Here is a 25,901-nt window from a genome sequence, read left to right as displayed (position 1 = left end):
TTATAACTTCTAGTACGATTTAAGTATAGATCCCTACTTATACTTGTACATACAATAATAAATGTTAAATTAACTCTGTGTGTTATCTCTTCACGCTTAAACCGCTGAACCTATTTGGACAACAATTGGTACGGAGATAGTTTAGGTCCCGAGAAAGGACATAGGATAGCTCTTATCAATAATCATCACCATTCCACGCAGACGAAGTAGAGAACAGAGGCTAGTATATTATAGGTAATGGGTATGTTTGCTTCATTTAAACGATTTACTTGGAGCCGCCTAGTTGTCGTTATTGTCAATTTCAACACGTTTGTCCCGCCCTGTCTTCAAAAGTTGGAAAATGCTGCCAACTACAGTCGCTAACAGATATAGGTCGGAGCGGCCAAGGTGCTCACAAATATTTGAAACGCCTCTATTGTCGAGACGCTAGAGTGCGTGTTGAGATATTTTGAGCACCTCGGCCGCTCCGATATATCTGCATGGTGACTGTACAACGGGGCACACCCACCCACCATCCCGCTATCACGCACCAAACCCTTTATCAACATTCGTCTACACATTCCCAAAACCATATTGTTTCATCAAATTGAATTCTTATCAGCCGAGCCTTATACCTAATGCCAAATAAATCAATCAACGAGATATTTCTAAATAAAACTGATTGATGAAGCTTTATCAAGTGCGAACAGTTTTGATTGACTCAATTAAGATATGGTCGAGTATTTGTATAAATTCGGCGAAACGCTCGATTATATTGGAATAGTCCATAGCTAAGTTGTCAACTGACTAAAGATTGGCATAAGCCCGTGTTTGGGTTGCCTTTGTTCGTTGTGGACCAATCTAAATAGTCAGAAGATGAGGTGCTTGGGGTTCGTAGTGGCGGCGCTAGCGGCGGCGGCGGCGGCGTCGCCGGCCGCGCTGCCCGACCCGGGGGAGCTGGCGTACGCGCTCGACGCCGACCAATGGGATGCCTACCAAGACGCTTGGCTCGCCAATCAGTATCTCAAAAGAAATGTAGACGCTACCGCCGCTACGCGTGCTAACTCTGGTAACTAGATTCATGATTAAGATATTTTCAAGTTTAATTCCAAAAATATTGTGATTTTTAGGTGCATTCGATACCACCTAAACCCAAGAAATACCTTTATAGTATTTTTCAAACAGCTTGGGTACCTTCGTCTTACCAATTATGTCACTGGATTAGGTATTTTAAAAGGAACTTAATTTTCTCATAAGACAGACACAAATGGCAACTAGTCAAAAAATACCCCATTAAGCGCCACTTACACCATCCCCCCTATTAAGCCGTTAACCCAGTGTCAAATTGTATTTGTAAATGTATTTTTACGTCATTATTATGATATCCAAATAATGATGATAAAGCAGTTAACAATTAAGGATGACTCACGCTAAACCATGGTTACCAGCCATGGTAACTCCAGGTTTAATAAACCGGTTAACCCCGGGTTAGTGAATGGTGCAAGTGACGTTCTATATTTGAAAATAAAATAAAACTGCCTACAATACATATTTTATAGGCAGTTTTATAGCATAATATTTTAGTCCATTTCATTATCGAGCCGTCCTTGGGAAACACTTTCTTACTTGCTTTACGAGTATGTGTATTAATACAATAACATCATGATTCTTAAAGAATGACTCACGCTAGACCGAGCCGGGCCCGGGCCAAGGCGTCCTACATGTCATTTTCTATGACGGCTGATCGGTGATCCCGTACGGCGTACGTGGTGCTTTCCATAGAAAACGAAGCTCCGGAAGCTACTACGGCCCGGCCCCGGCCCGGTTTAGCGTGAGTCATCCTTAATTGTTAACTGCTTTATCATCATTATTTGGATATCATAATAATGACGTAAAAATACATTTACAAATAATATTATCAGTAATGACGACATGCCTTCGAGCTTCGAGCAAAACACTTTCTCTGTATATTCAACTCGAGAAAGCCAAAGATAATAAAAATGCACGTATTGACAACGAAAACCAACGAGATGAGCGTGTTTAGCGATCTTTTACGAAAGTCAATCTTACCTAGTACCCATACCCATACCTACCTAGTACCCATAATACAAGCAATTGAACTTACAGTGGGGCTAGGTTGATTTATATAAATTACGTAAGATGTCCCATAATATTGATTTATTTGTTGAGAGAAAACTAGTATGTTCGCGCGAACTGTATATTTTTCTCTTCTGTGGGCAATAGTTAACAGCTTATGGGCATGTAGGTAATAATTTTATCATAGTTTTCTACATAAAAAGAGTACCTTTTCACGTGGATAAGAGTTAAACAAGAAAATTAACCTTTCTAGCCCTTAACTTTTGTGTATGTGTACAGAAAAGACGCGAACACAGTTTTCTGTTTGACCCTTGAATGTTCTGTCTGCAGGATGTGCTCTAAGAGTGAACGGCGACCTGGGGCAGCCGCAGCCGGTGTACCTGCGCGGCGAGCAGTTCGTGGAGGCCGCGGGCACCACGGGGCAGGTGCTCCTCCACGAAGGCGAGGAGCTACTTATTGCCTGCACCGGCTCGGGCAGGACCATCGTGCACCCCAACCTTGTTGCTGCCAACCAAGAAGCCGTTAGTACTATTTTATTACTTTATGTTAAGTACTAGTATATGTCGTGGCCAGATCTAAGAATTAATCATTTCATGGTGTCACAATCATTTCATGACATGATCGGTGGGCCACATCATGAAAACCCCCCACCCCTAAAGTCTTCCAAAAATCATGCTTCGAATGACCCCGTATCCTTCTACGTCACGCTACCATCATCCGACGTCCAGATAGCCCCTTATCATATATTAGCCTATAAACAGCACACAAGCAAGACAATTCGAATGACACCTTTGTTTAATTATAGGTAATGATTACTTTAGAAGTTATTAGGGAACATATGAACATACACACAGTCATACAAACATACCGACATAACCCCATAATCGGAGCACGGTCCGACGTGCTCTTGACCTATTTTATCTGAAATTAAAAGATGTAGTACTTAATTAAAAATGTATGTCAAGGGCTCAATAGTAAATATTTAACTTTAACTTAATTGATGCAGAGGTCGCTACGTTGACACGGGACCCGAAAGCATAAATAATTAATTGAAGTTTGTTCCCATACCTACGTCATTCTAGCCAAGGGCCGTATTTGACTATTTGAAAGTGATAGAAGGTGAATTAGCTGCCATATGACTAATTTATGTATTCAGTGGCAATGTTATGACAAAATAAACTACGAGGCGACAAAACGAATTATTAAATTTCATAGTTCGGCCATGAAATTGCTACTAAAAGGAAATCTGACGGGTTAAGTTTAGTTGTACATAGTTTTAAGCAACTGACTCAAGATACTCGTAGACCCAATGTATGTACATGAAGGTAATTGTGAAAATTTTAACATAAATATTAGTACAAAATTAAGGTATACCCGGTATAATATACCGCGACAGACGTTGCTGCCATTTATATATAACTAGGAAATACCGGCTGGAGACACCGGTTCGATTCCGGCCTAGGCAACCGTGGGACTTAGTCACTTTTTCTTAAGTAGGTATAACTATGCCATTTCAGTTTGAATAGCGAATGTTGTGGTTACAGCGAGTATCCTGTGTGCGCGACAACCTAGTCTCCGGCGCGGGGTGGCTGAGCGCGGACAGCGAGTTCCTCGGCCTCACCTGCTCCTCCAACAGCCAGTACCTGGCGCGCGCCACCGACCAGCGCTGCTACGGCGACAACCTCCTTGTCGAGTATGCTTACATTATACTTACCATTTGATACATGCATTATAATAAACCTCTCATACGCTCTTTTCTTGAAGGTTTGAAGGTCGTATCTGTCCGGAAATACCGCAGTTCATTACATAGAGGGGCCCACTGATTAACAGTCCACCGGACGGTATCGGCCTGTCAGTTAGAACAAAATTTTGACAGTTCCGAACAACTGACAGGCCGATACAGTCCAGCGGACTGTTAATCAGTGGGCCCCTTAGTCGTGTGAGGCAGGAAGTATATTTTAGGATTTATATTTTAGGATAGGTTTCGAGGTGTCTGGCGTGTGGCGGCCCCTGCTGTGGTCCTGCTTCGACCAGAGCCGCCTGGAGGTGCTGTACGTGCGGTACGAGCAGAAGCCCCAGAACGGGGAGCACCAGACAGGAGTCACGCGCCCCGGCTGGTTAGGTGAGCATGACAACCAAGATTTAAGTACCTCTTATATATATAGGTATTTATATGTTGACATATACATGTATCTCGAAAAGTATTCCTGGGTGGCGGATACTTTTAGCGCGTTGTTTCATCTCATCTGCTATTAAGGTGGATGTCTAGGGATGGGATGCCGATTATCAGCCAAAAGATGGCGTCACTGTGCACGAATTGTGGATTTTCACTATTTCTCCCAAAATACAAAGTTTCATAAGATGTGTTGATATGTGCGAAAACTATAAAAAATACTACATCCAAATCGAGACATGTTCAACTCAACATTGTCTCATTTCGTTATTACCGGAATCCAACTGCAAAATATTGCAATTTCTTGCATTCACGCACACTTACGTACTTAAAGTCACCTTAAAGTCAGTGTCAAATGTCAGCAGATTCGTAATGTTACAGTAAAGTAACCTAGAGGGCGCAGCGGATGAAATGTTTATTGTTGAAAAAAAGATTGGAAATTAAATAATAAATTCTTGTTTGAGCAACGATTAAGAATTACAAGGCTTTCAGAAGCAACTAATGTTTTCGACCATCAACTGTCATGTGCTCGTGGCACCTGTAGCCTCTATTTTGAAAAAAATCAGATTGTAGCTAAGATACATGGTTCAAACCCCGACAATGCCAGTTTTTTTTTATTTTATAATTTTAGCATTCTCTTTTGAATTATTTTAAGCGTATGTTATTCTTCGAAACTAAACTTACGTGAGTAAAATATTTTCAGTATTTTAATTATTTTTTAATAATATTATGGGAAGATTTATAAAAGTATTTTTATTTTCCGGTTTTCAAAGGATATAAATAATGATTAAAATAATTAAAAAAAAGTCATACATGAGGCTAATTAGGATCGCAGAATAGGTACATAAGAAGTCAACTATCGACGAAGTATAGCTGGTCAAGCAGATCTTGTCAGTAGAAAAAGGCGGCAAATTTGAAAAATGTAGGCGCGAAGGGATATCGTTCATAGAACATTTGGATTTCGCGCCTTTTTAGGGTTCCGTACCCAAAGGGTAAAACGGGACCCTATTACTAAGACTTCGCTGTCCGTCCGTCCGTCCGTCTGTCACCAGACTGTATCTCACAAACCGTGATAACTGTCTAGTTGAAATTTTCACAGATGATGTATTTCTGTTGCCGCTATAACAACAAATACTAAAAACAGAATAAAATAAAGATTTAAATGGGGCTCCCATACAACAAACGTGATTTTTGACCAAAGTTAAGCAACGTCGGGAGTGGTCAGTACTTGGATGGGTGACCGTTTTTTTTTGCATTATGGTACGGAACCCTTCGTGCGCGAGTCCGACTCGCACTTGCCCGGTTTTTTTACTGACAAGATTTGCTTGACCAGGTATAAAATAAAAGTTTCCAAAATTTTATTGAAATGATATACCTACATGAAATAATCAAATACAACACATTTACTTAAAATAACTTTTAAAATAAGGCATATAAAATTACCAAAAAGATGAAACAAAATAAATAAATAAATACAAAAAGAAATGAGTCTTTGTTCGTGGTTTGCACCCTGTCATGCTGTTCAACTTGTTAGACTTATACTCAGTAGCTAAAAGCCACTAGACCATTTGACCATAGTAGACCCGGGCGAAAAATGCCTTCTTATTTAAGTAACCCATTACTGTCAAAAATATCAAGTTTGAATTGATTTGAAATATAATTTTTCATTGTCGACTTATTGACATCCAAACGTTGCGAGCATGTTGTACTTTAAACCATTTGGCAACGTCGCACGGGGAATTCTTCTGAAAATGTATGTCCTTTTATATTTTGATATTTATGGAAATATGAGGATTCTTCTACTTATGTTGCAAATTGATTAAATTATCGAGAGAAAAATGCTAATGCAAAGAAAACAAGAAATATCCGTTTCATTTCTCATGCTATTGATTCGGTTAAATTGTGTTCTAATGTATGGGGAAGACAAACTAATTATAGCCAGCCTTTTATGAATGTAGTATGATACCATAGGGTATGGTGCTTTACGCACACTAGCGTCCCTTCCCCTCCCCCTGACGCAACCCCCCCTTTTTGCATGAAATATGTCCCGGTTCACAGTTTTTTACATTTTTTGAGGAAAGAATATATTTTAGGAAAAAAGTGTCAATGAAAGAAATAATCCTTAATAAATTCTTAATAAAAAAGGTCATATTGATTTTTTTACATGATGCACATTCATGTATTAGCTTGTTAAAATTCGAAATAACATAGTTTTTACTTAGGATTCGAAACTCATTTATTATACACGGTGTAACACGAGGAAACCGAATAATTTTGACAGCGTATTCCTGATCATATTTAGAGACAAAAATGTCCTATAAACTTTTTTGAAATGCGGCTAGTTTCAAAGTTAATACCAATTTAAAAAAATAAAACAAGTTTTTATTGTTACATAGTTCAAAACGCCTTTTTGATGGCGATGTTGTTACTATGGGATTTAGTCTAAATATCCTTATTGATATGTCAAAAAGTGACAATTAAGTAACACGTTGCAAAAAATATGTTTTACGAAAAAAAAGTAAAAATCCATGTTAACTGACAAGTTTACCAATAACATTTACTTTTTATGTACATACATATATATTCAAAAAATTAAAAAATGGCGGCCAAGTGCGAGTCGGACTCGCGTTCCAAGGATTCCGTATATTACACAATTTTTAACAATGTATTTTTTATTTTATTTATTTATTTAGATATTTAATTCAGGGAACAAGGCCCATATTACAAATACCTTACAGACTAACATACATATGTATTTTATAAACTTAAAACTAAACATTATTTATGCGAAACGTGAGTGAAATCTTTAAAAAATCCGTAGGAGTCGGATCAAAAACTGTAATTAAGTCCGACTCACGCTTGACTGTACATTTCTAATAGGTTTTCCTGTCATCTATAGGTATAGACCTATTTTATGTATTTTTTCAAAATTTTAAACCTAGTAGTTTCGGAGATAAAGGGGGAGGGGGGAATAGTAATTTTTTGCCTATTTTCTTGAATAACTTCTAAACTGTTTATTCGAAAATTATAAAAAATATATATTTGAGATCCTTACAATAAGCTCTTTCATTTGATATGTAACATGATATAGTTTGAAATTTTTTATTTTTTTATTTTTTCATTTACCCCCCAAAAGTGGCCCCCATGTTTAAAATTCATTTGTTTACAAACTTACATATGTGTACCAGATTTCAACTTGATTGGTCCAGTAGTTCCGGAGAAAATCGGCTGTGACAGACGGACAGACAGACAGACGCACGAGTGATCCTATAAGGGTTCCGTTTTTTCCTTTTGAGGTACGGAACCCTAAAAACAATAAAAAAAATTGTTTTCGGCGAAATTGACCTAAACTCATACAAACATTTTTTCCTTCTTTTAATTTGACCTCAGAAATAAAATCTTTCGCATTTCTTGAGGACACCTTGTATAATAAGTGTTATAAAATGAATATAACCTTTTTTACTAAGAATTTAATAAGGAACTATTTTTTTCATTGACACTTTTATCCTAAAATGTATACATGAGGTCAAAAAAAAGGAAAAGATGTAATATGTGTTTAGGTCAATTTCGCCAAAAAAAAAATTTGTTTGTTTTTTTTTTAATTTTATGAATGAATTTGTATATAAAAATTAAATGCTATTGGTAAACTTGTCACTTAAAATGGTTTTTTTTTTCGTAAAACTTAGTTTTTGCAAAGTGTTACTTGTCACTTTTTGACATATCAATAAGGATATTTAGACTAAATCCCATAGTAGCAACATCGCCATCAAAAAGGCGTTTTGAACTATGTAACAATAGAAACTTGTTTTTTTTTATTGGTATTAACTCTGAAACTAGGCGAATTTCAAAAAAGTTTATAGGACATTTTTGTCTCTAAATGTGATCAGGAATACGCTGTTAAAATTATTCGGTTTCCTCATGTTACACCGTGTATAATAAATGAGTTTCGAACCCTAAGTAAAAACTATGTTATTTCGAATTTTGACAAGCTAATACATGAATTAGGTGCATCATATAAAAAAAATGAATATGACCTTTTTTATTAAGAATTTATTGAGGATTATTTCTTTCATTGACACTTTTTTCCTAAAATGTATACTTTCCTCAAAAAATGTAAAAAACTGTGAACCGGGACATATTTCATGCAAAAAGGGGGTTGCGTCAGGGGGAGGGGAAGGGACGCTAGTGTGCGTAAAGCACCATACCCTTAGTTTTTCAAAAAGCACAATTTGACCGAATATATGAAAGAGGGTCATTGTTGTTGTAAAAGGTGTGCAGGAAATGATACGTTTCTGCACTAGAGCAGTTTAGGTTCCAATTCCAAGTACGATTTTATTATTCTTTTTACAATAAGCAATTGAAATTTGGGTATAAATGGATTTGTTATACAATTTCCATTCTGATATTTGACTCCCCATTCCATAAATTACTTTTGGCCAAATTGTTAATTGAAAATACCTACTCTCAAAAATACCTACTCTCAAAAATACCTACTCTCAAAAATACCTACTCTCAAAAATACCTACTATAAAAATGTATTTAAAAAAACACATGCATTTTACTTTCCTCGTATGCGAAATGAAAAGTAGAGTGTTTTAACTCGGGTGAAAGGCAGCATTTTTGAAAAAAAACCAGGCAAGTGCGAGTCGGACTCGCGCACGAAGGGTTCCGTACCATAATGCAAAAAAAAAAACAAAAAAAAAGCAAAAAAAAACGGTCACCCATCCAAGTACTGACCACTCCCGACGTTGCTTAACTTTGGTCAAAAATCACGTTTGTTGTATGGGAGCCCCATTTAAATCTTTATTTTATTCTGTTTTTAGTATTTGTTGTTATAGCGGCAACAGAAATACATCATCTGTGAAAATTTGAACTGTCTAGCTATCACGGTTCGTGAGATACAGCGTGGTGACAGACAGACGGACAGACGGACGGACAGCGAAGTCTTAGTAATAGGCTCCCGTTTTACCCTTTGGGTACGGAACCCTAAAAATATCATCTACTAATGTTATTGTTATGCACAAGCAGAAGATATTATAGAATCTTGTTTATTTACAAGAAGATGACATTTTTCTCCACATACCTATATATTTTTGAGAAAAATATAGCTAGGTATTTTAGTTTAAAAATCATTGTTACAATAAATATAGGCTATTCCAGAGAACATTTATATTTCTACCGAAACGAAAACAGAATTCACAAGGGTTTTCGGTGGACGACCGTAACGCGAATGATTGTTTGGACTGACCTTTCTATAAATATATAAATGTATTTTATAGTGTAATAATCATAATAATTATTAAGTTATATTAAATCTGGGAATGAAATTATATCAGAAAGGAGATTCTTAAATGAGTAGGTATACTCGTAACCTGCTTTGTGCATTAAATATACCTCCCTCTATTGAGTGAAAATAAAACAAAATACACAGGTAATCTGTGTTGCGGTTTTAAAGTGCCATCTGTTACACCTTTGACAAATTAAAAATGATTACTTGTCAAATGAAGTCGCCATGTTAGAATTACACCGATACTATAAGCATCACTCACACAAACAAGCAATGAGGCAAAATTTTACCAATATTCAAAGGCTTTTTTCTTAATAATTTTAATCAAAATCTAGTATTTTTTTACGTTAAGCGAAGACAGAAATATATATACTACCCAAACATTACATATACAAGTGAAAAAACCCTATATAATAGGAGCTAGGGTGCCAAGAAAGTTGTATGAAAATCGAGCAAGGAGAACCACCTTAATACTATTGATGTTGACTGTGCCTATTAGGGTGGTTCAAAAAACATTTTTTTTTATTTTCCGACGGGCCACCCCCTTATTTTGTTACACTTATTATGCTGATAAAATACACCAAGTTTCGTAATTTTATCTCAACTACAAGGGGGTGCTCAACCACTTTGAAAATTTTGTATGTTGTATGAAAACCAAAAAAAACAAGTATTTATTATTCAAAATTTTATTTAAGTATCTGTTTTCACATTATTTGCACATGTCATTTATAAGTTTTTAAGTAGAAAAACATTTTTATTTCAATTTTTTATAATTTTTCAAAAGTAAGATTTTTTGAATTTCACCTAAAAAAATCATAAAAAATAGAAATAAAAATGGTTTTTCACCAAATGACTTTTAAATCACACTTTCAAATAATGTGAAAACTACTACTTACATAAAACTCAAAAAATAATAACTTAATTTTTTTGGATTTCATACAACTTTGAAAAATTTCAAAGTGTTTGAGCACCCCCTTGTAGTTGAGATAAGATTACAAAACTTGGCATAGACTGGATGGATGGCTGGGCAATAAAACAAGTGTAACAAAATGGGAGGGTGCGCTTCTTCTAGCTAGAGTTTGAATTTTTCCCATACAAACGTGAACCACCCTAGTGCCTATTAGGTATTTTTAATTTGTAAATACTATATACTTATATAGGTATTACGAGTATAATATATGTATTCTGCATCAGCTATAAACAATATATCTTTAAAGTACCTACTCACGGAAAAGTAATTAAAAAATCATATTTTGTTATCTACACAAACATCGATTTCACAAAGCTATTTATTCACAGTGGGTGGAATGTACCCCGGTGTGACGGGCGGCATTAATCTCCACTACACGCAGGCCCAGCAGATAGCCACGATTGCGCAGCTGGTCGGCCAGGAGCTGGCCGAGAAGTACATCAGCGTGAACCGCGTGTACCTGGCGCGGGGACACCTGGCCGCCAAGACCGACTACGTGTTCGCCACGGGACAGAGGGCTACGTTCTTCTTCGTCAACGCCGCGCCGCAGTGGCAGCCCTTCAACAATGGGAACTGGGACTGGCTTGAACAGGTTATTCATTCACAGCCATTGTTCAATACATTACGATAATTACAAATGCCATGAAAAATAACCCTCTGTATCTTAACTATATTTGCGAGGGCAGACTCTAAGCAAACTTGATAAGGATAAAGTTGGAGATTATCTTCTCGATACGAAATCGCCATAAAGTATTGTGTTGACAGAACGCCCGTGCGCGCGTGGCCGCGGCCGGGTACAACACGACCGTGTACACGGGCACGTTCGGCGTGGGCGTGGTGCGCGACGCCGACGACAACCACCACGAGCTCTACCTCTACACGGACGCCAACAACAACAAGCAGCTGCCCGTGCCCCGCTACTTCTACAAGGTAAACGATAAACATATAGGTAAGAGTTCACGAACCAACACGTTCCGCGTTAAGGAAAATGACTATTAATTCTATTCGGCTAAATATTCTCCTTACACAAAAGAATTAAAATTCCATTTATGGCCTCCTTCACGGGACAAATTACGAGTAATATTAAGTCGTACATACTTTACGAGTACCTAATTTTGACGACGACTGTATTACACTGATTTAAACTTTCACGATTATTAAACATTATCAAACTGCACAACTATATCGGACCGAAACAACTATATCGGATCGGAGAAACTAAGCGCACCATAGCAGAAAGAGTTAAGGAACATATCGCAGCTGTCAAAAATCGTCAGGTCAACAAGTCTGCGGTGGCTGAGCATTTGCTGGAGTCAGGACCAAACCACTGGATTGAGCTGCATAACCCTAAAATCCTCTCCACGGATCGCCATTTCTACAGTAGAAAAGTGCGGGAAGCCATTGAAATCAAAAAACATTGCAATTTTAATCGGGACGAGGGTTTTAAGATCTCATCCACATGGAATCCAGTCATTAGTAAATGTAAGCGGAAACGAATATCGACAGTCGATAAATCGAATATCGTTAGTGTTGTGTGTCGACAGAGTGACATCCCTAGTGCGCAAAACGTTCAAACTGATAAACAAGACCAAGTGCGGGTAGTTCGAAAAACTCGCGCGGCTAGAAGATGTTGATGTCAACTTGAGCCAGTCTTCTCCGAGACCACGGGGACAACGCCGTCCTCGAAACGTCGGAGGTAAATCTTAAAACTTAAATACGCGATTAAGTCCCGTTGTGCAGTTTGATGACGACTGTATTGTTTTTAACTATTCCGAAGTTTCCAAACTCTAGTTTGGAACGTGATCTATCAGGTCTCATAGTTCAATTACAAAGTGGTTCTTTTAATCATATATAGCATGACTTTGGTCATGTTTAATGTGACAAATGAAAATTAATATAACCAACACCAATAAATGGACATTACTTATCGTTTAAACAATTGCATGCCATTTGCGTTACATTGCGGTATTTCATCAATCGATTTCGCTGCACCTACTCAGCCGGCAATTACTAAAAATCGCATGCGGGTTGCAAGGCATGCAGTAGCCCTAAAGAAATCTTTTATTTGTAGGTGTTCTACGAGCCATCACTACGTCGAGGCACAGCTTTCATCGGCATCAATGATATATTCGCGTCGGAGGAGGAGGTTCGCTCGTGGACGTTCTGCACCGACCGCTGCCGCGACAACCCCGACTTCGCCTGGCTGCGCTGGCAGCCCGACCGCATCGACATCGGCTACAGCTTCTGCTGCGAGGTCGACGACTTCCGCCGGACCGTGCCCCATCTGCCGCCCTTCCAAGTCGATGGGCTTTTGTTTTAAACAGCGGCTCTCAAAGAGTTTAATAAAATTAATTTTATAGTTAAGCACATTTTGTGTTACCTACTTATTTTGCCTAAGTGACGTGATTGCCATGTTTTATTTATTTATTTATTTTTCTTGGCCCGGTATAGTGTTCCACTGCTGGGCAAAAAACTCTCCCCATGATCTCCAAAACTCCCGGCCGGCCAGTTACTGATGAAACTCGTCCCGCCATCTCCGTCTGGGCCCGCCACGTCCGCGCTTCTTCTTCTTCTTCCTCGCGTTATCCCGGCATTTTGCCACGGCTCATGAGAGCCTGGATGATTTATCGTAGGCACTAGTTTTTACGAAAGCGACTGCCATCTTCGACCTTCCAATTCAGAGGTGAAACTAGGCCTTATTGGGATTAGTCAGATTTCCTCACGATGTTTTCCTTCACCAAGAAGCGACTGGCAAATATCAAATGATACAGTACGTAAGTTCTGACTAAAACTCATTGACCTGGTACGAGCCGGGGTTTGAAAGCCGCAACCTCCAGATTGAAAGTCGCACGCTCTTACCGCTAGGCCACCAGCGCTTCGTCCGCGCTTCTTTTTTTATTATATTTATTTGGAGATACAAGCGCTGTGAAATTAAACATAATATGTACTTATTACTTAATCTTAATACATATTATGTTAAAACATAATAAAATTACTTACCTATGAGTATTTATCAAATGATCTAAAGTAAAAAATCGGCCAATAAGGTTCCGTAGGGTTAGAAGTAGATAGTAAAAATAGGCGAAATGGGGGCTATTTAATGTATCATAGTACCATATTTACAAGCAAAAGTACCTTCGCAGCGCTTTGTTCGTCTTTAAAAAGAAAGTAAAATTACTAAGAAGAGAAACCTTGTTGCCATAACTAAGTGCCACTCACATTATCCCACTAGCCCGGGGTTAACCGGTTAAACAGTAGCCAGTGTCTAATTGTATTGGCACAGAATAAATAATAGCTAGTACCTACTAGGTACAGAGACTCACTCTAACAAAATGCGTCTGTTACGATCAGGACAATATGGTCGCTAGGTGGCGACAGCGCCACGCACGGCTTATGGCTAGCTACCAAAATTGGTGTGGAACGGATGTAATATCTACTTTAAGCTTTTAGCTACTCACCGTTAGCAAAGCGATGAAATCGCAGAGTGAGCTACGCCTGGTAGTCTGGTACTGGTAACCATCGTAACTCCAGGTTTGACTAGTTAATGGCTTAGTGGTGCAAGTGGCGCTAAGAAGTCTTAAGAAGAAATTTAATTCCTATCTATGAACATCGATGTTTGAACAGAATATTCAATAAGGAAATCATTCTTAATAGTTAATACACGTTATATTGCTTCTTTGAAGATCTGTCTTAAGAATACCTACGTCCAAAACTAAGGTTATGACGAACATCCCCGGTAAATCGATTCCAACGAAATTTGTAGGTACGAGAGGTGGTCGAGCAATACTTGTAGCTTGGACATATTCTATCATTTGATAAAACAAAAACACCCCGGCAGAAGGAGATCTCCTGTACGGATATGACGGTCGTTCTTGTCTACGTGACAGCGTGATAAAACGGTAAGTATCAGTCACTTTCATTCGCAGTCTGTTAAAAAGATACGGATATTTTGTCAAGTGGATAAAGCCATCCATAATAGGCCTGCTGGAGAATCCAGCTGGGTTGGACGGCATTTAATAAATAAGCGGACATCCTGAAACCTGCTAACATTCCACAATGCCTAAAAACTCGCCTCTTCAACCAGTGTCCTGCCCATCATTACCTATGGTGCCGAGACATGGATGCTCACTAAGGGGGCTGTGCATAAAATCCGCGTAGCACAGAGAGCCATGGAGCGCACCATGCTCGGTATCAAGCTTCAAGATCGAGTAAGGAATGTCGAGTTCCGTTGCCGCACCAAGTTGCATGACGTGAGGCCTATGCTCAGCAGTGGGCGATAAAGGGCTGATATGATGATGATGATGATGATTAGATGTTACGTTAATAGTCTTTGCTGTTCAAATCAAATCATAAATCAAAAGTTTCTGTTCTGTTTTGCTCTAGGTATAGTCGAGTTGGGATCAGTGTAGAGAATGCCTTCAGGAATTGAGTCTGCAATTTGTACTAATTTTTACTGAGTAATAAAGTTGAAAATGAATATCAGTGACGTTGTAAATGAAATCTAGGTGATAAGCCAAATCCGACATTAATCCATACCCCAGCCTTATTAATCAATCAATATTTTAACATTGTTCATGATTGATTAATGTAAGTATTTGATAAATATTGTTTTTGGGACAAATTTCTAATGAAATAAAATCTACGTAGGTACCTGCGTTGCATTAAAGCCAGCGTGGTTTGTTGTGCGCATCAACAGCAGACTGGCCGCACCCTTTTTAGGGTTCCGTAGCCAAGTGGCAAAAAACGGAACCCTTATGGATTCGTCATGTCTGTCCGTCTGTCTGTCCGTGTATGTCACAGCCACTTTTTTCCGAAACTATAAAAACTATACTGTTGAAACTTGGTAAGTAGATGTATTCTGTGAACCGCATTAAGATTTTCCAACAAAAATAGAAAAAAAAACAATAAATTTTGGAGGTCCCCCATACTTAGAAGTCTTAGAACTGAAACTCAAAAGTTGTTTTTTCATCAAACCCATACGTGTGGTGGTCAACTCGCGGCAAAGTAAAGAGAGGCTTTCCTAGTTATGTAGATATATAATATCAGATATTATAATGTTTTGAATTGTATTTGGTTACCGATTATTAATTACGTTCAACGATAATCACTACACCTTATAAAACAAAATCCCCCGCCGCGTCTGTCTGTACCTATGTTCGCGATAAACTTAAAAACTACTGACCGGATTTTCATGCTATTTTCCTTTAAACCTATCAATAGAGTGATTCTGGGGGAAGGTTTAGGTGTAATACTGGAGTCAGTTATGTAACGCTGCCATACATGATCCAAAAAAATTTTATTAAGCTATGAGCTTCATCACATCTGATATTTGAGTAATTCTAAGCATTTCTAGCCTGAAGTGGGGGGGAGGGTGGGGTACAAAGACGGCCGCCATCCGTCATCTTTAAAAAAAATCTACTCTGATCCTGGTGGGTACTAGGGCAAGTTTGGTATCATTTTCGTATAAACCAAAGACGTAGAATTCATTGCTGATATTTGTTTTTTCAATTTCATAGTAATTTTACAAGAAAAACGTAAAAAGGTGAAAAATTTGGTTGGAGATTTTTGCTACGCGGAGCCGAAACTACAAAAGATAGAAAGTTGAAATTTGCACACTAGATTACATTTATAAAGTGTACAAGAGATAAGAAGCGATTTTGAGAAATTCAACCCCTAAGGGGGTTAAAAAGGGGATGAAAGTTTGTATGGGGTTCAAGTTTTATTTTAAGCTAGGAATTTGAAACTTCGTAAAACGATATATTATTAAAATACAAGAATACTAATTTCAGCGTTTTTAAATTTTCATCCCCTAAGGTGGTGAAAAAGGAGTTGAAAGTTTGTATGGATATCAAAAAAATTTTCGAACGCGGGACTTGAATCTTTGTATTTGGGGATATTATTAAAAGACAGGAAAAGTAATTTCAGCGTTTTGTAAAATTCATCCCCTAACAGGGTTAAAAAGGGGTTGAAAGTTTGAATCCATTACAAATCCGAGTAGACACACATTTGTTATTGCCTCCCAGGCTTGAAATGCTTAGAATTACTCAAGGAACATATGTGATGAAGCTCATAGCTTAATAAAAAAATTTTGGGTCAACTTTATAACTGCTTCCGCTATAAGTAGGTAGGTCTAATTTGTTAACCCGTGTAAGACCGGGGCGAGTCGCTAGTGCAATAAATAAATCCGATTACAGGCAATCAAGCAGATAATGATACAGTTTAATGTTGTGTTTGACAAATTATTTAGGCAAGATACGGCTATCGTTATTTTATCTCGATTAAATAAATTCAGCACACCGTGATACGTAGCCGACATAACCACTTAAACCTGTGAAAGTCGCGCTCGCTGCGCACACGCAGACACAATGATCCGTTTAACGGTGGTTATCCTAGCGCTGGTGGCGGCGGCCGCGGCCCTGCCCGCCGAGATGCCCAATCCCGGGGAATTAGTCTTCGTCCTGAACGAAGACGACTGGGATGACTATCTGGACGCTTGGCTCGCAAACGAGCAGCTAAAGTCGGGGGCCAACTCCACCAGCCGCAACGGAGCTCGGAATGGTAAGTACTGCCTTGACCTCTTTCACTTGAAAACGATTGTTTTATTTATTAAACGGAATGTATTTGTTTTAAGGGTGTACCTTCAGAGTGAACGGAGACCTCGGGCAGCCTCAGCCGGTGTACTTGCGCGGAGGCCGCTATATGGCCGCCGACGGCAACTCCGGCCAGATCCGGCTGAGCTCCGGCGAGCAGGTCACCATCGCCTGCACCGGCTCCGGCCGCACCATCCAGCACCCCAACCTCGCGACCTCGGGACTCCAAATAGCTGTAGGTACCTTGAAAAAGCTGGACGCCTAGCTTAAAAGATGCAAGTTAGCATAATTGGAATAATAAATTAAAATACGTGATCATACGTAAGATAGTTTAGTACCTTTATTACTGCGGGCCGATTTTTGAATTTTGATCGCTCGATTTTGTCACTCGAAAGTCGGTGGAAAACGGCTTAATGCTAATTTTTGAAATACGAACGATCTAAATTTGGAATCTAGTGGTATTATTAACCACTCGATTTCAATTCTATTAGTAGAATTTATGTAAGTGCCTAGTATTGTAGATATTATTTAACGAAGTATACGAAATCGAGTGGTGGAAATTCAAAAATCGGCCCCCAGGTCTGTATTTCTGTACATGATAACTTCATCTTTATGTTTTACTTATTCGCCTTCCTCAAAATTACACGCTTTGATGTTGCCATTGTGTTCCAGACTGCAACTTGTGCCAGCGACGACCTGGTGACCGGCAGCTGGCTGAGCGGCAACGGCGCGTTCGGCGGCCTCACGTGCAGCGCCCACTCCTACCACGACGCCATCGGCACCACCAGCAGATGCTACAACGATAACTTACTTATCCAGTAAGCGTCGATGTCAGTTCTTCCTACTAGTCCTGATACATATACATAAATTATGTTCTCGTCTAGTCAGAGCATTTTCACCGTTTGTACAAAAATAATGTTCCACATAAAAAAATTCGAAAAACTTTTATTTTCATATGAAATATTCTATACTAACTTACTTACTGCCGTGGCGCAGCGACCCGAAGTGGATCTTGGCCTCTGACACTAAGGAACGCCATTCTTCTCTGTCTAGCGCCGTTTCTGTCCAATCGACGAATCGTCGTCGATTCTATACTAACAAAATTCTAAAACATAAAATACCAATTCTCTACTAAGAAGAAAGGAATTTCTTTTTTTTATTATTTTGCAGAAGTGCTATGCTATAGGAGAAATCAATATGATTTGGACAATACTTATAGTTCAAACATTATTATTACGGTCCCCATTACTGAGTCGTCTGATCTACATTTGTGTTTAATAAAATAAATAAAATGTTAGTTGATTCGAACTTCATTTGCACCAGGGCTAGCCCAATTCAATACTAGTATTACCCCTGGCTAATGTTTTAATGTATCTGAAAATTTACAGGGTGGGTTTTATTGTTGACGGGTGGATGTATCCCCTGTACGTGTCCTGCTTCGACCAGAACCGGCTGGAGGTCCTGTACGTGGTGTATGAACAGACCCCCGCCAACGCCGTCCACCAAACTGGCGTCGACCGCCCAAGCTGGCTCGGTGAGAACTAACAGTACTACTATTTAATTGTCAAAGTGAAAAATCGAATACTATGAATAGGCCAATAAAATTGGATGTTTTCGAAGAATTAATTCCCAGCAAGCTAATCCGAGTTTGATCTCAGGAGTGCATAAATTTTGCTCGTTTTCAGTTTTTTAAGAAGGAACCTATACTTACCTTATCATGAATTCATAGTCATAGGAAAAATGTATCTATCTATTCACCTCCTGGGATTTAACAAACTCGGATAACACACATTTTAGGACCAAAATAAATTTAACGATTTATAGCTTGCTAATTCCTCAAAACGCTATTTTTTTCATCCAATTTAATTGGCCTATAAGGTTTTGCCCCTTTGCTTTTGCTTTCAAATTCCCTTAAGCAATTTCTTTCCTGAGTTTTTCGGATGCTCAAAGCGGACATCTGAAATTATTTGATATCTTTTCAGTGTAGAAGAACATCGTGAGGAAGCGAAGCAATTTTAAGATAATATATGTGAAATCCAATAAGGCATAACAGCACAATCCGTCTCCTGCGTGCCCTGAGATCTGTGCCCTACCTAGCAATGCACGCACGAGAACTTTTCAAAGTTGCGAAACTTTCCACATGAGAATTTCTCGGTAACTTCTGAGAATGTTCTCGAGAACGAGAATTTATTTATTTATCGTAGTTTATACCATGAATATTCACGATAGTTTAGGTGTAGTCCTTACCCACAGAAAATTCCGACTTCTGGTCGTCCGCTTCCGGTCAGAAAAATGTATGGCGGCCCGGCCAAACGGTCAGACTTTGGTGGGGGGTGCTCGACCAAATGTCATAGAGGGACCCTGGCAGTTTTTGACGCCGCCATTTTTTTTCAATATGGCCGACTTTTTTTTTTACTTTTTTAATTTTGTCCTAGCGCGCTGAAATTTTGGTCACGGAATCTCGGGGTCCCCTAGATACCTATGAATGGCCTATGGCCACTTTTATTTTGTATGGCAACTTTTAAACGGTGCGTGATAGGTGGGGGGTGCTCGACCAAATGTCATAGAGGGCTCCGAGACAAAACAAAATGCATTAAAAAAAATAAAAATGGCCGACTTTTTTTTTTAATTTTTTTAAGTTGGTCTGAGCCCGCTGAGATTTGGCATGGCGGGAGATAGAGGCTTCTAGATTCTACTGAAACAAAAAAATTTTTTTGGAAAAAATTGTCGAAAGTCGAAATGTTCTCTGAAATACAGTGAGAATTTAGGCAATTAATTGGTAAACTTATCACATCAATAAAATAGCTAACTGTAATAGACAATAATATATGCATAATAACATTTAGTTTTAAGTTATGCCTATTTAAACTTTATTTCAAGTATATTCTCTTGTTTAAACAATAATTTCCATGTTGCAGGAATGTTCTGAGAACATTCTCGAGAAAGTTTCCGCTTTTTGGGAATGTTCTGCAATTTGTACATTGCTAGCCCTACCTAGATGTGACGTACAATTTGAGAATTTGTTCTCATGCCTAATTTACTTGCAGTTGGCAGCTTTTTCCCCGGTGTGGGAGTGAACACCGCTTACACTCAAGTGCAGCAGAAGATCTCCATAGCTAACGTGGTCGGTGAGGAGCTGGCCGACAAGTACGTGACGACGACGCAGTTCCTGGCGCGCGGGCACCTGGCGGCCAAGTCCGACTACGTGTTCGCCACCGGCCAGCGAGCCACGTTCTGGTTCGTCAACGCCGCGCCGCAGTGGCAACCGTTCAATGCTGGCAACTGGAACTGGCTGGAACAGGTTAGTTACATTATACCTATGTTTATACAGTTGACGTCAAAGATTATGTTTACAATTTTCGCTGTACTATCACAAAAGAGTAAGGTGCAAAAGTCTTTGACGTCAACTGTACATACTTACCTACACTTAAATGACCACTCATGTAATTAAACATACAACATTAGTATGTATTTTATGCAACTCTTTTAAAACACAGAAGGGCAATAACTGTTTGGTTTACCTATAGTATTAATAGTATAGGTAAGCGAGTATAGGCGAGCAACGCAATGGCCCAAATCAGTGGAAATGTATAATAAACGTTTTAACACTTAATATTATGGGTTATAAAGAAGAGTAAATTAACGAGAGAGAAAATTAAAGAGAAGAGTTAATTAACCTACCTGTCCTTGCTTTTCGTAATTTGAAACTATACATACAATTACGAAAAGGAGAATTATTAATACTGTGTTTCCTTTTACAATATACCCTATTCGTTACAAGAACGCTCGTGCTCGCATCGGCGTCGCCGGCTACAACACAATCATCTACACGGGCACGTGGGGCGTGACGCAGCTGCGCGACGCCAACGGCGTGCTGCAAGACATCTACCTGCACCGTGACGCCAACAACAACCCGCAGTTACCCGTGCCGCTCTACTTCTACAAGGTAATCATTCATAAACAACACCGCCATGTACTCGGGCACGTGGGGCGTGACGCAGCTGCGCGACGCCAGCAGCGTGCTGCAAGACATCTACCTGCACCGCGACGCCAACAACAACTCGCAGTTACCCGTGCCGCTCTACTTCTACAAGGTAATCATTCATAAACAACACCGCCATGTACTCGGGCACGTGGGGCGTGACCCAGCTGCGCGACGCCAGCGGCGTGCTGCAAGACATCTACCTGCACCGCGACGCCAACAACAACTCGCAGTTACCCGTGCCGCTCTACTTCTACAAGGTAATCATTCATAAACAACACCCCCATGTACTCGGGCACGTGGGGCGTGACGCAGCTGCGCGACGCCAACGGCGTGCTGCAAGACATCTACCTGCACCGCGACGCCAACAACAACCCGCAGTTACCCGTGCCGCTCTAATTCTACAAGGTAATCAATCATTCATAAACAACACCGCCATGTACTCGGGCACGTGGGGCGTGACGCAGCTGCGCAACGCCAACGGCGTGCTGCAGGACATCTACCTGCACCGCGACGCCAACAACAACCCGCAGTTACCCGTGCCGCTCTACTTCTACAAGGTAATCATTCATAAACAACACCGCCATGTACTCGGGCACGTGGGGCGTGACCCAGCTGCGCGACGCCAGCGGCGTGCTGCAAGACATCTACCTGCACCGCGACGCCAACAACAACTCGCAGTTACCCGTGCCGCTCTACTTCTACAAGGTAATCATTCATAAACAACACCGCCATGTACTCGGGCACGTGGGGCGTGACGCAGCTGCGCGACGCCAACGGCGTGCTGCAAGACATCTACCTGCACCGCGACGCCAACAACAACCCGCAGTTACCCGTGCCGCTCTAATTCTACAAGGTAATCAATCATTCATAAACAACACCGCCATGTACTCGGGCACGTGGGGCGTAACGCAGCTGCGCAACGCCAACGGCGTGCTGCAGGACATCTACCTGCACCGCGACGCCAACAACAACCCGCAGTTACCCGTGCCGCTCTACTTCTACAAGGTAATCAATCATTCATAAACAACACCGCCATTTACTCGGGCACGTGTACGTAACGCAGCTGCGCAACGCGCAAGCTAGCGACTACAACACTGTCAAGGAATCACGCAGCTACCCATGAAACGACCACCATTGCATTTAGTCGTACCCTTCCTATAAAGTATAAAGATATCACGAAAAAGTTCACAAATCACAATTTTCTGAAGGTTTTTATTACTAAATAATTTCTAATATTTATCAGCGTAGAAATGGCGATTGGGGTACACGAATTTCGATGTTCGCGGTACCCTTCGCCTGTTAAACAGCATTCTAAGACGAAAATTCTCTTTGTAGGTGATCTACGATGAATCTCGCCGGCTGGGCACCGCGTTCGTGAGCATCAACAATCCCTGGTACACGGAAGAGGAGGTGCGCGCGCTGACGTTCTGCACGGACCGCTGCCGCACCGACGCCTTCAGCTGGATCGGCTGGCAGCCCGACCGTATCGACCTGGGCTACAGCTTCTGCTGCGACGTCGACGAGTTCAGGAGGACGGTGCCCCACCTCCCGGCCTTCACTGTTGACGGCCTTTTGTCATAATTGAGGGCATAGGCATACGCATCTCACAAAGTTTACTATTGACATGTTGATTTAAACTACAGGTAACATGTTTCAGGTAATTATAAAATATCGCCTGACTTTTCATAAGTGAGATTACATTCGTCGTCACATGTTTATTTAGATCCTGCCAAATTTATACAAATAAACCCCTTATTCATAAAACTGAGCAACATTATAACATATTGAAACGTGTAAATATGTAAATAAACGTTGAGACGCAGTTTTAGTATCGTTATTAATAGTACCCACCTGAACTTCAAATGATATTCATATAAGCACTCTAATGAGTGGACGTTTAATTTTAATCGAGGAAGTGACATAATGCGACGCGACTACCATACACATATTAGGTGATCATAATTATTATGTACTACAGTCAGCACTTCGCTACTTGCACGACTGTCACGCAACCTAGCGTCCGCAAATCTAGGGGAAAACGTCAATTCACTACATCTTAGAAAACACCACCACACCAAAACTACTGAACAGATTTTCACACGATTTTCATCTATCAATAGAGGGATTCATGAGGAAGGTTTAAGTACCTATATAACTTTGTTAAGGTTTTGTTTAAATATGACAATGTTGTCGGTAAAAATCACGCTGTCTAGGAGCTTTAATCGAAAACGCTGCCTAATACGTTTGAGCTATACCAACACAATGGTGGGGTTGTCTCTCTTTCATGGGCCTACAAAAAAGTCCGCGATGGTGTATGATGTCTATCTTTTAAGCATAATGTACTATACCCATTCTTAACTTCTAGAAAAAGATCACATATTAAGTGTGGCATGTGCGAAGCTATTTACAGTATTTACACGCATACAGTATAAATCATTATCTAATACTTTAGTTACCTATATTAAGCATTTCATACAGAATTACAATGGTCCCTTACACCGTACAATTTAAATGAATATCTCCGGAGTAATCGTAAATTAAAGTTCCGTTTCGATCCTTCGTTAATTCCAATTTTTACCACCACATGCGCTGCGATCGTTTTACTTACCCCCATCGGCACCTACTTCGCACGTAGCCAATACCAGGGGTGCTAAGCGAATAGTTTTGCGGACTGTACACCCAGCCGCATAACTGCATGGCCACGTTATCAATGAATCATTGCAGTATGCAGCTACCTACCTACTTATACTTAATGCAACAAACGTTGGTTCGAAACGTTGAGATGCATTTTGGATTCATTACAATACGCGATATTTTCCCTTAAAATAGTTTTGATGACTCATTGGGGGCACGGTACTTAGTGCCCCCGGCAAGACGAGCCAAGCGAAGCGCACGGCCTCTATCTATTACCTTTTCTCGAAACGCTTCGTCATTTTTTTGTACCTTCACAACTTAGGTTTCGATTATACTAGACTAGATAAACGAAACTCTCAGGATATGATGTCAATAGTAGACTTTTACCATAAAAAGTTTCCATCGCATAGCTCTATTATACTATAGATTTTATAGACATCTAAAAAACACGATTTCGTCACTTCACACAGTGATATAAACTAGGAGACGGCAGTTTGTATGAGACTTCCGCAAATTTTGATGCTAGAGGTCTGATAATTGATATAGAGAATCCTAGTTATAAACAATAAAATATGTGTTTCAGGATTGTTATAAAAACCATTTCCCTTCCTTTAAATTAAGGGATGGAAGGTAAGTAACCTACAAAAAGTAGTGCCACCAAAAATATTTTCGTGTAAAATGTTGCCATGACGACCTCGCACTGTTAGAAAGTTATCAGATCTCACCTAGAACCAAGGCATGCCAAGCTTCTAATTCTAACTTTACAAGCCCTAACTTCACCAATAACCTTAGTCAAAATACGAGGCTTGACCGTTTCGCTAACCTACGTCACGTGGAAACCGGGGTGAAAAATGTATTCACTGATCATTTACTTTTCTTGTAGTAACGAAACGGCCAAGCCATATATTGCCACATCAACAATCAAAAAAAATATTTTTTGTATGGGGACCCCCCCTATTTTTTAACTTTTGTTTTATTTTTAATTTACGACTTTTTGACCTTCATATCTTTATAACCGTTTGAGCTAACTTCATGAAATTTGGGCTTCTAGATGTCTTTGTGGATATAATTAAACACACGTAGTTTTATGTGTTTACGTTAAAGAGGTTTTGAGTTATAGAGGGTCAAAAGTGGCACCAAGTGGTTCGTGTAATATTACACTCGGCGCTGGCTAGCCAGTTCCTTTGCTTGAACTTGGCTTGAGACGCTGCCGCGTGTCTAGATTATTATAAATAATGTTAAAAATGCTTTATGTTTTTAATATGTTCCAATTTGTGTCGCTTTGGCATTAGCTGTAAGGTGCAATTTGTTATTTGAAGTAATAAATAAGTAATAATATGTGGCGAGTTGTTGGGGAGTAACGACCCCACGGACCCGAGTGCTCCCAAGAGTCTGTCAGGGTCTCCGTCTCCGGCGTGTCTTCGTCGGCCGGAGTGGACCCCAAGGGGACCCGCAGGACTCTCAGCTCTGGGTTGCCTTCATTGACCGTCCAGAGAGGAGTCGCTAGAGCTATATGCTCCAGGGGTGGAAGTGAAAGATGCATAAGACGCGAGTCGGCACAGTGGCTGGTAACAGCCACTGGGTAGAAAGCGGCGCACACCTCTCGACACCCCTGAGCCGCTTACACCAGTGTTGCTCCTGGTCGTCTTTACGACGACAGTTTCAGGGGCCCACCTAGTTAGTGGCAAGTCACCGCCTGCCTCGATATTAACGTGTAGAAGCATTGTTATGGCAGGTGTCCGGACCTCTCTGCAATAGACCAATCTTTTGACCAGCCAAACTTCAACACCATAACCGGCACTCTTCTCCACTGTATTTACAATAGCTCGTATGCCACCTGGGACCGATTTACGGGTATCTATTTGTACCCGTGAATGGGTTCTAGCTGGTGTATTACATAACATCAAACTTGTCTTAAAGGGCCTCTGTGCTGTTGGCTCCCGAGATATGGAAAGACATACAAATAATAATAGTTAGGTTTTTTATATGTTTATATGCATTTTTTATTGTTTTGTAAGTGTTTTTATATTTTACTTTTATATTCATATTATAAATAACCTAACTTAAGACGAAAAATAAATAAAGAGAATAATAATAAATAACTCTGTTACAAATAATGATGTTGATCCCAGGATTCCAAGGTACAATCTTACTAGGTACCTATAATATTAGTATGTACTACTGTT

The 25,901-nt window shown here is 39.9% G+C and overlaps 1 protein-coding gene across 1 annotated transcript; it reads left to right on the top strand.

Moving 5' to 3' along the window:
* The first annotated feature begins 855 nt into the window (after positions 1 to 855).
* LOC134666891 (uncharacterized) lies at positions 856 to 22,664 on the top strand. Its single transcript, XM_063524197.1, has 14 exons — positions 856 to 1,048; positions 2,407 to 2,597; positions 3,621 to 3,769; positions 4,053 to 4,198; positions 10,836 to 11,098; positions 11,272 to 11,436; positions 12,578 to 12,805; positions 16,836 to 17,064; positions 17,138 to 17,331; positions 17,769 to 17,914; positions 18,485 to 18,630; positions 20,144 to 20,397; positions 20,878 to 21,042; positions 22,417 to 22,664. Exons 1-14 carry the CDS (start codon positions 856 to 858, stop codon positions 22,660 to 22,662), a joined length of 2,715 nt encoding a protein of 904 aa, XP_063380267.1. The 3' UTR covers positions 22,663 to 22,664.
* Positions 22,665 to 25,901: the final 3,237 nt, after the last annotated feature.

This window comes from Cydia fagiglandana, chromosome 8 (genome assembly GCF_963556715.1).
Source record: "Cydia fagiglandana chromosome 8, ilCydFagi1.1, whole genome shotgun sequence".
In the NCBI taxonomy this organism is placed as follows: domain Eukaryota; kingdom Metazoa; phylum Arthropoda; class Insecta; order Lepidoptera; family Tortricidae; genus Cydia; species Cydia fagiglandana.
This window is presented reverse-complemented; position numbering and strand designations above follow the sequence as displayed.